General features: G+C 44.5%; 1 protein-coding gene across 1 annotated transcript; it reads left to right on the top strand.

Annotated features, from left to right (window-relative positions):
* Window positions 1-1,814: 1,814 nt before the first annotated feature.
* On the top strand, window positions 1,815-3,914 carry ARL4D (ADP ribosylation factor like GTPase 4D). The gene is made up of 2 exons (XM_043999709.1): window positions 1,815-1,957; window positions 2,602-3,914. Exon 2 carries the CDS (start codon window positions 2,701-2,703, stop codon window positions 3,310-3,312), a length of 612 nt encoding a protein of 203 aa, XP_043855644.1. The 5' UTR covers window positions 1,815-1,957; window positions 2,602-2,700; the 3' UTR covers window positions 3,313-3,914.
* The last annotated feature ends 9,925 nt before the right edge of the window (window positions 3,915-13,839 follow it).

Raw genomic sequence — 13,839 nt, 5'->3', positions numbered from 1 at the left:
CCGCCAGGAGTCCCGCCAAGCAGGCAAAAAGGCCTACTCTCGTTCTCTCCACCCCGGAAGTCAAAAAACCCGGCAGGCAGTCTGACATGCGCAGCAGGCGGACTGTACCTGGCAGGCAGTCTGACATGCGCAGCAGGCAGACTGTACCCGGCAGGCAGTCTGACATGCGCAGCAGGCGGACTGTTCATCTCCTCCCCAAAAGGGTGGTCCTTGAAAAACTGGCGTCTTTCAGTTATCCTAACCGACTGTTAAAAACTTTCATATTTAACCACACTATTGCTATTGGTTTATTTTATTTTATTTTCATGGAGCAATGAGGGTTAAGTGACTTGCCCAAGGTCACACAGCTAGTAAGTGTCTATTGGTTTATTTTAAGCACATCAAAATCCCACAAACGGAACTTTCTAACTCTGTCTTATCTTATTATGAAATGTCTTTTGTTTCATGTTTACTATAAAAATGGAAGTGGGCACACTTTGTTCAGGGAGATTTTTCAATAAGCATGGGAAAATTTTGGGTCTTTCTTTGTGTGTCTCCATCTCTGTTTCTGTCTCAGCAAGAATGCTTGGATATTAATAAATTGTCTCTGATAGACTTTTGGCTAAAATTTAAAGTTAGTTCAGGTTCTTATCACCTTTCTCCTGGTTGATTTCAATGGTCTTTCTAATTTGTTTTTCTGCCTCAAGTCTCTTGCCACTCCAGTCCATGTTCTCCATAACTACCTAAGTGATTTTCTGAAAGCATGGATATGATCATATTCTCACTTTGCCTCATTAGGATGAAATATTAACTCATCTATTATATATTTAAGGTTCTTCAGAACCTGATCCCCCTTCCACCCCCACCCCCTACCATCTTTCTACTGGCTCTGGTATGGCACTATCTTTATGACTTTGGACAAACTATTTCCTCTCTAGGCTTCAGTTTCCTTTCTTGTATAATGGAAGGGTTGGACTAGGGTTCTAAGGGTTGGAAGGGTTCTAAGCTCCCTTGAAGGTCTAAACTTATGCTATTCTAGACAAAAATGTTGGGATGAGAAGAGATAAACTACATTATGTTCTACTTGAGGTTTTGAACCTTCACTCTAAAACACACTATTTATCACGAAACAAACACTTTTGGCACATAGAGAGTGGAATACTGTCATTTAAAGATGTGAAAACTTTCTGATATTACAGCGAGGAGGTAGGTTAGATATGAGAAAGAACTTCAAGACTTGGAATGGGAAGGACAGACTGAAGTGTGAGAATTTGGAAATTGTTAAGTAGAGAGTGGGGAATATCTTTCCCTGAAAAGGTCTAGGGAGGGGGCAGCTAGGTGGCACAGTGGATAAAGCACCGACCTTGGAGTGAGGAGGACCTGAGTTCAGATCCAGCCTCAGACACTTGACACTTACTGGTTGTGTGACCCTGGGCAAGTCACTTAACCCTCATTGCCCTGCAAAAACGCCCCCAAACAACAACAAAGAAAAGGTCTAGGAGATTAGAAGGGAGGCAGGATTTTTCTGGTTTCTAAAACACCCCCAACCCTTCCTGGATTAGCAATTCTGCCAAAGGTATCCCTCTTATGGCGTTCCTTGATCCTCTAGTTTAATTTTCGGTCTTAAAATCTGGAGGGGATAAAAGGAAAACTGGGGACACGTGGGAGGGGAACGGGTAGGTGATGAAAATCGTGGCTATAACCCCTAATTTCACTTCCTCTCACAGTCCCAAATAGCAGGAGAATCCCTGGGCTGTCCAGATGCTGACAACTGGGACCCGCCCCCGGGATCGCAGATTGGCTGATGCCACGGTGACGCCACGTTGCGGGTTTTTAAGGCTTGAGTCTCCCGAGCCCTTCGCAGTACAGCAGAGTGGCAGCGCCCGGTGATACTGTTGAATCGGGCCCGGGCCCTAAACGGGACCCGGACCCAGACTTAGGCTGGGAGAGAGCGCTTACCCACGTTAGCTGACGAAAGGTACGGAGGGGTTGTCAGGCTATTAGGACGAAGCTGTCTCCGCCTTTGAGAGTCCGGCGATGGGGAGCGGGGAGCGCCCGCGTCGGGACTGAGGGACTGGGGAACCAGCGGTAGCAGGAGGGCGGGATGGATGACTGGAGGCGCTCCGATGAGACTTACGAGGGAACCACGGGCTGCTGGGCTGCAAACCTTGGCACCCCGGGTCGGGGATCCTTCTAGTGCTAGGAGCATCCCCAGATTACGGGTGGGGGGAGGGCTTCTGGAGGCTGCATGCGTCACATGCTCAGAGAGGAGGGTTCCAGCGACCCCTCCCCTGACATCTCGTCTCTCAGTTCTAGTCCTGGTTTTCATTGAAGTTTTGCAGCGTTAGGTGATAGTGTATACAGGGAGTCTCCTCTCCGCTCTGTCCCTCTCCCAGTGGTATAAAACCATCTATAAAAAGGAGCAAACTAAAATTTGGAGGGGGGAGAGGAGAACTTTAAACCAGGAGGTTTTAAAATATATACATAATTGAAGGACGCTGTGGGTTGCAGAGAATTTAATGAGAGGGGGGGAAGGGAAAACAGGTAAGGTGTCTGTCTGCCTGTGTGTGCTACCCTGCACCCCAGTCACCCCAGTCACCCCCTTGTCTTTTTCCTTTCCAGATAATCGAGCTCGTAATCTTGCCAAGGACCTTTCTCTCCAGCGCTGCCCTGAGTCAGTGAGAAGACACAAGTTGCTTTAGAGGGTGCCATTATCACACCATGGGAAACCACCTTACAGAGATGGCACCAAATGCCTCGGTATTCCTGCCCCACTTCCAGGCCTTGCACGTGGTGGTCATCGGACTGGACTCAGCAGGAAAGACCTCGCTTTTGTACCGGCTCAAATTCAAGGAGTTTGTCCAGAGCGTACCCACCAAGGGTTTCAATACAGAAAAGATCCGGATGCCTGTGGGAGGGTCTCGGACCATCACCTTTCAGGTGTGGGATGTGGGGGGGCAGGAGAAGCTGCGGCCACTGTGGCGTTCCTACACTCGGCGAACAGATGGGATGGTGTTTGTAGTGGATGCCACTGAGACAGAGAGGTTGGAGGAAGCCAAGATAGAACTCCACCGGATCAGCCGGGCCTCGGACAACCAAGGTGTGCCTGTGTTGGTGCTGGCCAACAAGCAGGACCAGCCTGGAGCTTTGAGTGCAGCAGAAGTGGAGAAGCGGCTAGCCCTCAAAGAACTGGCCACTGCCACTCTCACCTATGTCCAGGGCTGCAGCGCAGTGGATGGACTGGGGCTGCAGCCTGGGCTAGAGAGACTTTATGAGATGATTCTCAAACGAAAAAAGGTGTCTTGGGCTGGAACTGGGCGGAAGAGGTGGTGAAACCAGAGACCTATGATGATCCCACCTATTCTGGGACACGGGGACCTATGTGCCCCTCTGCTCTTCTCACCGATGAAGGACCAGGAGTTCACAGCCTCCATGAAAAATAGAAGCTTGGAAAAGAACTTGTGTACTTCCTTTCTGAATGTCTTCTGAGGAGTTGGGATTTTATAACACCACCTTGCCCACTCAATCTCCCAATATGTGAAGTGGAGGCTGGAGCTGTGGATTCAGAATTCAAATGTGACTCTACCTCATCCCTACTCCTACCTTTTTTTCCTTCTAGGTTTGAAAAAAAATCAGAATGGTCTTATGTGGAAGGGGTGAAGTTTGGAAAATGGACACAAGGTTGAACTTGAACCTCCCCTCCCGCCAGAATTAAAAAATGTTAGTCTCTATTTCAGACCCTAAGGGTTTGTTTTCTAAGGACTTCAGTTCGCAATACATAGTCTCTATTTTTTTTATGTGTGTGAAATTCTCAAGGGAAACTTCCCCTCCCACCCTATTCTCCCCCTTAAAAAAGAAAGCCATGTCTGTTCTGTATTATTAATAACTAATTTTTTAGGATTTGTCTGTATTAAGTTATTAAAATAGTGAAACTATGGTATTGGTAGACTGGTGTCTCCCTTCTACAATGGGGTCTTCTTTCCATACATTATTCTCTTTCCTTTCCCTTCACCCTACTTCTCCCACTCCCTTGGCTCTAGTTATATCTAGACTCAGTGGATTTATTCAGGAGCCCAGAGTAAATCAGTAACTTGGTATTTTATTGGTGGGAGCTGTAAGATGTCACTGACCCTTCCCCTTTCTGACAACTCTGATAAGATTTATTTGGGAGGCAGAGTGACCCTCAGGGATATTTTTTCCCAGAATCCCCAGACAGACAAATTGCTCAGGTTGGCAATGGAATGATGAGCCCTCTCCATCTCCTCTCTATATTCAATTCCCCCCCCCCCAACCCAAGGTCTCATAATCCTGTTGACTTCAGATTTCCGGCAGTAGCAGCTGGAACTAGGGGAGTAAGGGCTGACTGGGGCCAGCTTGCCTTCAGTGACTAATCTCTGAATTTCTCCAGCCCTGGGAACTGCTGCTTTTTCCCAAGTGAAGGGCAGAAACAAATCTAGACTGTGTCTGTGCCTGTCAGGGATGGAGTGTGCCAGCTGCTTCATCCTTTCCCCTGCCCCTGGCTCAAAGTGACAGGATCTTTTCTTGGGGTTTTGCTGCTGGTTGGAGAGGATTCCCAGGATACCCCACCTCCCTCCAAGGAAAGGGAGCTGTCGGGTAGATAGGGTTTTTTTTTTTTCTCCCTAATCATATTAAATAAAGGATTGGGCTAAATAGCGTCTGTGTATCTGAAAATCTCTCCTGAAAGCACACATCCCTGACCATCCCCCTTGCTTGGTTCCTGAAGTCATACAGCCATCTGTGACAGATACAGTTCAGCAATTAGATTAAGTTAATCTTTTTGGCGAGAGGTAGGGACAAGGAGATAAACAATTAACCTAATTCTTGGGCCGAGACCCCCCCCCTTCCCCTTCCCCTCAGCATAAACATTTAATCCCCAGGGACAAACTGATTAAAGAGACAAACTATGAGGTGACAGGGCAGCAGGGAAGGGTGGGGTGTGAGTTAAAAGTTTGGCTCTTGAGGGGGACTCCCCACCTCCAAGTCTGCGGACTGGTAGGCACTGGTTTTTTTCCTGTTGTTTGGGGACAGGTCAGATTTGACCCCTGGCACCCTGCAGCTGGCAGGGGGAGGAGCACTGAACTGAATAATTGCGTCAGTGCTGGTGCCTGCTAGAGCTGCTGGGCAGGTTCTTGGAATGGAACACCTTCCCTTCCCCCCCCCCATTCCCCCCACGTACACATGCACACCTGTGACTCATTCCCAGGGCATGAGCTGGATGGATCCAGGGCACTGAGTTCGCACCTGCCTGCCCAGGAACATTTGTGGACATGTCTCAGGCTTGGGATCTGATTAGAGATCCCGTGCCCTTCACCTTCAAACTTTGTGTTTTCTTTTCCTCTTGTTTAACCAGAGAGCCAGAAATGTAACCACATGTAACCACAAAGTGAAGAAGAAAGAAACAAATAAGGGAGTTCAGCAAAACTAACCAATATATCAACTTAGTGTGACATTCTTTCCAGTGAGTGCTCTTTTCTCACATTCCTCCCCATTTCTGCAAAGAAAGGGAAGAGAGCATTTTCTCATCTCTTCTAGCGCCAACCTTGGTCATCAAAATTATTATTCAGTGTTCGGTGTTCAGTTTTGTTTTGTTCACATTTCCATTATTGTATTATATATCGTTTTCCTTTTCCTACATTTTGCTTTGCATCAGTTAATGCAAGTCTTTACACAGTTCTCTGTATTCTTCATGTAGTCATCATTCCTTGTTTATGCACCACACTTTGTTTAGCCATTCTTCAATTGATGGGAACCCCTGGAATAGTTTGTTCTGTAGAATACTAGACCCTTCCCTTACTCTCCTTAGTTCCTGAGCAAAAAGGTCCTTCTCAGTCCAAGTCTATTCAGGTTATCAGGAGTGAGGGTGAGTGTTGGAGAATCCCAGTTATTTGCACTAAGTGGGGCAGCCACAGATGTATTGAGTAGAAAGTCACATTTTTGGCAGAGGGTAGAGTAAGTACCTGATAATCACTTTCATTCATATCCATTCATATAACTCACAGGCTGCAGAGGGTTTCTCTTAGTGTCTTCTATAGGATGTTGGGGGAGAGATACCTCTGTGTCTGTGGCAGCTAGGTGACAAAGTGGATAGAGCATCAGCCCTGGAGTCAGGAGCATTTGATTTCAAATCTGGCCTCAGACATTTACTACTGTGTGACTCTGGGCAAGTCACTTGACCCTCTTGGCTTCTGTTTCTTTATCTGTAAAATAAACTGGAGAAGGAATGGCAAATCACTTCAGTGTCTCTGTCAAGAAAATCCCAAATGGGCTCACAAAGAGTCAGACACAACTGAAATTAATGAACAACAACAATGCCTCTGTGTCTAAGGTTGGGTCCAGATGAACTCCAATCCTTCCTTACCTCATGAGTCTTCCCTAGTGATGCTGTATAGTATCATAGCATTAGAGATGGAGGAGCTTTAAAGTCAAATAATCCACATCCTGCATTTTACAGGCAAGGAAACTGAGGCCCCAGGGAGGCGAAAAACTTTTCCAAGTTCACACAGGTAATACTTGTCACTGAGGCTAGATTTGAACCCAGATCCTTGGACTCTTTCCATCCTTGCAAGATGCCATCCACAATCTGAAGCCATAGCCAGCAGTAGCCTAGACTGAGATTGAAACCAGGTGGAGAAGCGTAATGAAGTAGAAATCCCAATGAACTAGAAATCCAAAAGATCTGATTTCTAGTCCTGATTCCTGTAATCTGGTTTTTGTTTTGTTTTCTAAAGAATTGTATTCTAAAGGTCCTTCCAGCTATGTTATCCTGTTGAAAAGAGATTTTTCCATTTTAATGTGATGGTTCCACACTCACCCCTACCTGGTGAGTCCACACTTCATAGTGTAACGATTGGAATGACGCCACCTGCTGGATACTTACTGTAGAAGAGTTCTGCCCATGAAGGGAAGGTCTTTGAGGGCAAGACCAGGAGTCAGGAAGTGACGCAGACTAGTGGGAGGAGGAAGGAAGAGACTGGCGCTCAGTCTCGGGCTTCTTTCCTTTGGACTCTGGTGGAGAGCGGAGCTAGAAATGTGCTCTCCCTTTAATAGATAGGAATCTAGGCCTTTCTCTCTCTTTACCAAATTCTTATTCTCCTTAATAAATGCTTAAAAGTCTAACTCTTGCTAAAGCTTGTAATTGATTGGCGACCACTCATTAGATATTTTAGACAGTTTAGCTAGAATTTTACCCCTTAACAATAGTTAGTGTTGAGGTGTTAAACACAGACCACAGGTTTGCATATCTGTAACACTCTCTTGGGCTGCTCTAACCCGGGAAGTGGAAGGTGATTAGCATCTCTATAGGGCCTACTAAGTGCTGGACACTGAGCTAAGCATTTTAGGAATATTATCTCATTTTGTCCTCACAACAACTTTTCAAAATAGGTGGTGTTGGGGGCAGCTAGATGGCGCAGTGGATAGAGCATGGGCCCTGGATTCAGGAGTACCTGAGTTCAAATCCGGCCTCAGACACTTTGCTAGCTGTGTGACCCTGGGCAAGTCACTTAACCCCAATTGCCTCACAAAAAAAAACCAAAAACAAAATAGATAGTATTGTTATTCTTATTTTTAGAGAGGAGAAACTGAGTCAAACAACAGTTAAGTGACTGATCCAGGGTTACATAGCTAGTAAGTGTCTGAGGCTGGATTTGAACTCAGGTCTTCCTGACTTCAGACCAGTGCTCGAAGACCTGGGACAGACTCTTCGAAGGACAGGTTGTTGTTCTTCAGTCATTCAATGGTGTCTTTTTTATTTTATTATTATTATTATTTTTTTGGCGGGGCAATGAGGGTTAAGTGACTTGCCCAGGGTCACACAGCTAGTAAGTATCAAGTGTCTGAGGCCAGATTTGAACTCAGGTCCTCCTGAATCCAGGGCCAGTGCTTTATCCACTGTGCCACCTAGCTGCCCCTAATAGTGTCTTTATGACCCTTGAACCATGTTGTTTTCTTGGCAAAGATACTGAAGTGGTTTGTCTTTTCCTTCTCCCATGGATTAAGGCAAATAGAGGTGAAGTGACTTGTCCAGGGTCACACAGCTAGTAAAGTGTCTGAGACTGAATTTGAACTCAAGTCTTCCTGACTCCAAGCCCAGTGCTCTATCCACTGAGCCACCTAGCTGCTTCAGAACTGGTACTGTGGCATGTTTTTGTCCTTGTACTAACACCCAGAACAATAAGCAAATTAATATGAATTTGTGGGATTAATCAAGCATGCATATGGGGACTTTTAGGAGCTAGACCTTCTGCTTTGTTTCCACCACATTTTGCCATGAGCAAATAGTATATTAAAAGAAACCCAAATCACTACCTCCCTCTTCTTCCTGGTTTCACAATCTCAAGCCTTAATTGAGGGCATCTATCAAGCCTCTTTCCCTTCCAAGACCTCCCTAATCTCTGTAGAAAGTTTATAGAGCAACAAACTTAACACAGGTCTTTTTTTCCCCAAGAAGAGGAAGAGCAAGAATGACTGAAGTTCCTGGACAGGTGGGTGCAGGGGCCATCTATGGTTGCAGAGTTAATGACAAACTGGAATTAGGAGGTGTGATGTAGTGGAAAGACTGCAGGATTTGCAATAAGGAGAACAGGGATCAGATCTCAGCTTTGGCACTTAACAAATATTTACAGGAACCCGTTGACCTGGGCTCAAATTCTAACTATGATTGACAGGTCATTCAACTTCTCTGAGCCTTTTCTCATCTGTAAAATGGGAATAATATGATTTTGTACAACCTACACACTGAGCACACACACACACACACACACACACACACACACACACACACACACACCCCACAGTCATGAATCAGAATGTCCAGGAATTCAAGTCCCTACTGCTCCTGATTGCCTTGGGAAAGGAAAAATAATGCCGGTTTTTCTCTTAGATCCAGGAGCCTGGTGCCTCATTATGTGCTTTAGGAGTCACAGAAACTTCATTAAATGTAACCCTCTCCACACCTAGTCTCTGCCAATAGATTATGCAGAATATATGAAACTGAGCATGCCCCTCACTGGGCAAGGGATAGGAGGACCAGGGAGGGAGTGCTGCATCTTTACATTCCTAACCCAGCCCTTGCTTCCACACCTCCCTTGGCCTATTAAATTAAGGGCAAGCTTCCCTCTTCCCTTTTCCCTTCATCCTCCTCTCTCTGTATCTTCTCCCTTGGGCTTCTCTCCATGATGTGCACTTATCACTCCAGCTTGACCAAGAAGGGCCCTGCCCAGATAAGGCCTCCCATCTGGTGGATATCTGTTCCTTCCTATTGTCCCAGGCTTCACCCTGCTGAATCCCAAGGGACTGTGTTACACTGAAGGCAGAGGGAAGTGGGAGATTGGTAGCCAACCAGGGTGATATGCAGTGGAAACTTCATGCTCCTTGAAACTGTTAATAGTAGCTGTGAAGGCAGGAACCAGGAACTCTGGGCTCCAGTGATCCCTCATAATAGCTAGCATTTCCATAGCTTTTTTGAGGTTTGCAAAGTGCTTGACAAATATCTCATTTGGTCCTCACAACAGCCTTGGGAGGCAGATACTATTTACACATGAGGAAACTGATCTTAAGAGGGCTGTAGCAACTTTCTCTGTAGAATTGGAAAGCAGTAGGGACAGGTAAAAGCCATAATTATTGCCTCAAATGCTTCACAATGGTACATGACCTACTATCCATGCATTTTACTAGCTTTCTCTCAGACACAGGATCATGATCCCTTCTTTAAAATGTTTTTCTTTATTATGATGAACTTGACAAATGTCAACAAATATGAGCATTTCTTTACAAAGAACAGCCACCCCAGGATTGTATAGCATCGTGATTCTGTTACCCAAAGCTTTTTTTTTTAAAGTATGTTTTAAATTTAATTTGAAAATTCAAATACTGCTTTGCTTATTTGTATCTATTTGCAAACTTCCTTCTACTCTCTTCTATGTATTTTCTTTTTTTAGTGCGGCAATTGGGATTAAGTGACTTGCCCAGGGTCACACAGCTAGTAAGTGTTAAGTGTCTGAGGCCGGATTTGAACTCACATACTCCCGACTCCAGGGCTGGTGCTCTATCCAACTGTGCCACCTAGCTGCCCCTCTTCTATGTATTTTTAAATGTTCTATTTCTTTCTTTTTATTTATTCCTCCTTCCCCTCTCTTTCTGTCTTTTTATGTCTTTCTCTCCTCTCTTTGTCTCTTTCTCTTCCTCTTGTATCTCTCTCCTTCCTTCCTTCCCTCTTTCCTCCTTTCCCTTTCTCTCTCCTTCCTTTCTCCCTCCCTTCTTTCCTTCCTTCCTTCCCTCATTTTCTTCTTCCTCCTCCTCCCTTCATCACTTCCTTCCTTTTTCCCTCTCTTTCTTCACCATAATTAAGCACAATACATCCCCTCACTGGCTTTATCTGAAAACCTATATCACATTCTGCATCTGTGTTCCACCACCTGTTGGCCAAGGGGTAGGCAACATACTTCATCATGAATCTTCTGGAAATGTGCTTGGTCATTTCATTGATCATAGTTCTTGAGTCTTTTGTAGTTGTTTTCTTTTATGGTGTTTTAGACACTATTGTTTTCCTCATACTCACTTCACTGCATCAGTTTGTACAAATCCTCCCAGGTTTCTCTGAATATCCCTTTTGTAATTACTTACACAGCAATAATATTCCATTATACTTTTTTGTGGGGAAGCATTTCCTAATTAATATGTACCCACTTTGTTTACAGTTCTTTGTTACAATAAAAGTCCTGCTTCAAATATATTAATGCATAGGGATTTTCCCCCTCTTTTTTTTGGTCTCTTCAAGGATATGTGTCTTGTAGTCATATTGCTTGGTCAAAAGAAAGGTACAGTTTAGTGACCTTTTGGGTGTAGTTACATACTGATTTCCAGAATGATTGGATCAATTCAGTATTCCATTAATAATTCATTAATTTGCTGGTCTCAGATACTAGCTGTGTGACCTTGGGCAAGTCACTAAACCTTGCTTGCCTGTTTCCTTATCTATAAAAATGAGCTTGAGAAGGAAATGGGGTGCTCCAGGATCTTTGCCAAGAAAACCCCAAATGGGGTCACCAAGGGTCAGACATGACTGAAAATGACTGAACAACAATAAACAACAAAACGTTTTCCTATCCTCCTATAATCCCTCTAACAACGATCATTATCTTTTTTGGGTCATATTTGCCACTCTGATAGGAGTAAGGTGGAACCTCAAAGTTGTTTTGATTTGCATTTCTTTTAGTAAATATTCTTAGTGATTTGGAGTGTTTTAATCATATGGCTGTTGATATTTGTGTTTCTTCTTTTGAGAACTGTCTGTTCACATATCCTTTGACCATTTATCTATTGGGAATGGCTCCTGTTCTTATATATTTGAATTTATTCGCTACATATCTTGGATAACAGACCTTTATCAAAGAAATTTGCTGCAAAGATTTTTTTCCCAATCAATTGTTTCCTTTCTAATTCTTTTTTTTTTTTTTTTAGTGAGGCAATTGGGGTTAAGTGACTTGCCCAGGGTCACACAGCTCGTAAGTGTTAAGTGTCTGAGGCCAGATTTGAACTCAGGTCCTCCTGACTCCAGGGCCAGTGCTCTATCTACTGTGCCATCTAGCTGCCCCTCCTTTCTAATTCTAACTGCATTGCTTTTTGTGCAAACCTTTCCCATTTTATGTTATCAAAATTATACATTTTATATCCTGTTATCTCTCTTATTTCTTGTTTGGTCACTTCGGGACCATCTTACCATCTTCTTTCTCCAGGCCATGGACACTCGCGGAGTGGGTGGAAGGAGAAAGGGAGAGATGTCTCCCCATGTCAGGCTTAACTGAAAGCTTCACTGAGCTTCACCGTTAAGCCCCTCGAGGTTGAAGAACGTGTTTTGAGTCGCCTGGAGCCCAGAGTGTTGGGCAGTGGTCCAGGAAGGGGAAGCCGGGGCAGATGGGAGAGGGTGGAAAGGTGAGTGAGATGGGGAGGCGATCAGACACGCTCTGCATGGACTGGGGAGCAACCTAAACAGAATTTTCCCGGGACGTCACGACACTACCCTGGGCAACACAACAGTGGCAGAGGCGGTTCCCAAAATAAATTCTTGGGCTCGATGCTCTGGAAGGTGGGTGGGAATCGGGTGTTCCGATAGAGGGCTGGCGTCAGGGATAGATAGGTTTCCTAGGATTCTGGGCAGAGATTGCTGACCACAGGGGAGGTTCATGGGGGACAAACTTTGTAAAGTGCACGCTAAACTATAAAGCTCTGTATAAAAGGCAGCTACCCCCTTCTCTCTTTTTGTCCCTTTGATTCCATCCCCTTTGTTCTCCTCTGTGCCACGCACAATCGTTCCCCTCACCCCACTTCAATCTCTTGCTCCTGGCTCATTCCCCGCTGCCTCCAAATAGGCGGAAGTCTCATCCATCCTTTAAAAACCTTCCAAACCTCTCACTTGACTTTTCACTCCCAATTAATAATTTTTCCTCCACCCACACTTTAGGCCAACCAGGCTAGCCTTCCTGCTATTCCTCACACATGGCATTGCCTCTCTTGTCTCTGTTTCTGGGCCTTTGTACGGACTGATTTAGCCACTTAGGAAGGAACATGTTTTCCCAAATGTCCACAGTAGCTTCTGCTGCCCTCTCCCCAGGTCCAAAGGATGCTTTGTATGTGGTCCAAGCAGGAGATTCCTGAATCATCTTCCCTTGTCCTGTAGCCTGGAAGTCCATGGGACAGGAAAACTGCTTTGAGGTTAAGCTGGTTCTGTTAGCATTCGAATGCATCTTGAACTTGGCATTTGGACAAATTCTTTGTGAAGGTGAAACACGGAAGGGGTGAGTGTGGAGGCTTGAGATTGTTTCCCTAGAAACTTCAGAATAGAAGAACTGATCTCCCTGCTCCCAACTTTGGCCCCAAATTAGAGATTGGCGAGTGAATGAATTGAGTTTTGAATTCCCCCTTGTTTTCTCTGTCAGGCCCTTTTCTTAGAATTATCAACGGGAAAATTGAAGGGCCGGTAACAATGGATGTCTTCACTTTCTTTCCTCTTAGCCTCTTCTTAACCTTCTGCAATCTGGATTGCAACTCCATCATCCTTGAACTGAAACTCCTTTCACAAAACCACCAATGATCTCTTTAAAAAAAAATTAAATTATAAAAGTATTTTATTATTGCCCAGTTACATGTAGAGATAGTTTTCAACATTTGTTTTTATAAGATTTCTAGTTTCAAATTTTTCTCCCTCCCTCCCCTCCTCCCCCTTCCCAAGATAGCAAGTAATCTGATAGCTTTTATATGTACAATATATACAATAACATTAAACATATTTTTTCATTAATCATGTTATAAGAGAAGAATCAGAGCAAAAAGGAAAAACCTCAAAAAAGAAAAACAACAGCACCAAAACCAAAAGAAATAGTATGGTTCAATCTGCATCCATATTCCACAGTTCTTTTTTTTTTCTTTCTGGATTTGGAGAGCCTTTTCCATCATGAGTCCTTTGGAACTAACTAATGATCTCTTAATTGCCAAATCTTTCCCAATCCTATTGCCTGTTGACCTTTCTGCAGCCTTTGAACTGCCAATTACTCTGTTCTTGATAAGATTTTTGTGATTAGGCTCTGTCCTGCTTCTCCTCCTGTCTGACCACTTCTCACTCTCTCTTCTTGGGTCTTCATCCAAGTCACACTCCCTATAACAGTGGATCTCTCCTAACAATTTATCCTGAGGCCTTGTCTCTTTCCTTCTTTATGCTATTTTGACTGGCTGATTTCCTCAACTTCCATTGGATTCATCTGCATAAAGATGCTTCTCAGATCTAATTTTCCAGTCCTAAACTCTCTTGACTTCCAGTCAACCTCCTGCTGGAAATCTTGAACT

The sequence above is a fragment of the Dromiciops gliroides genome, chromosome 4 (genome assembly GCF_019393635.1).
Source record: "Dromiciops gliroides isolate mDroGli1 chromosome 4, mDroGli1.pri, whole genome shotgun sequence".
NCBI classification, from domain to species: domain Eukaryota; kingdom Metazoa; phylum Chordata; class Mammalia; order Microbiotheria; family Microbiotheriidae; genus Dromiciops; species Dromiciops gliroides.
This window is presented reverse-complemented; position numbering and strand designations above follow the sequence as displayed.

Coding starts and splice junctions, on each gene's coding strand:
- ARL4D (XM_043999709.1), top strand. CDS start 2,701: ATGGGAAACCACCTTACAGAGATGGCACCAAATGCCTCGGTATTCCTG.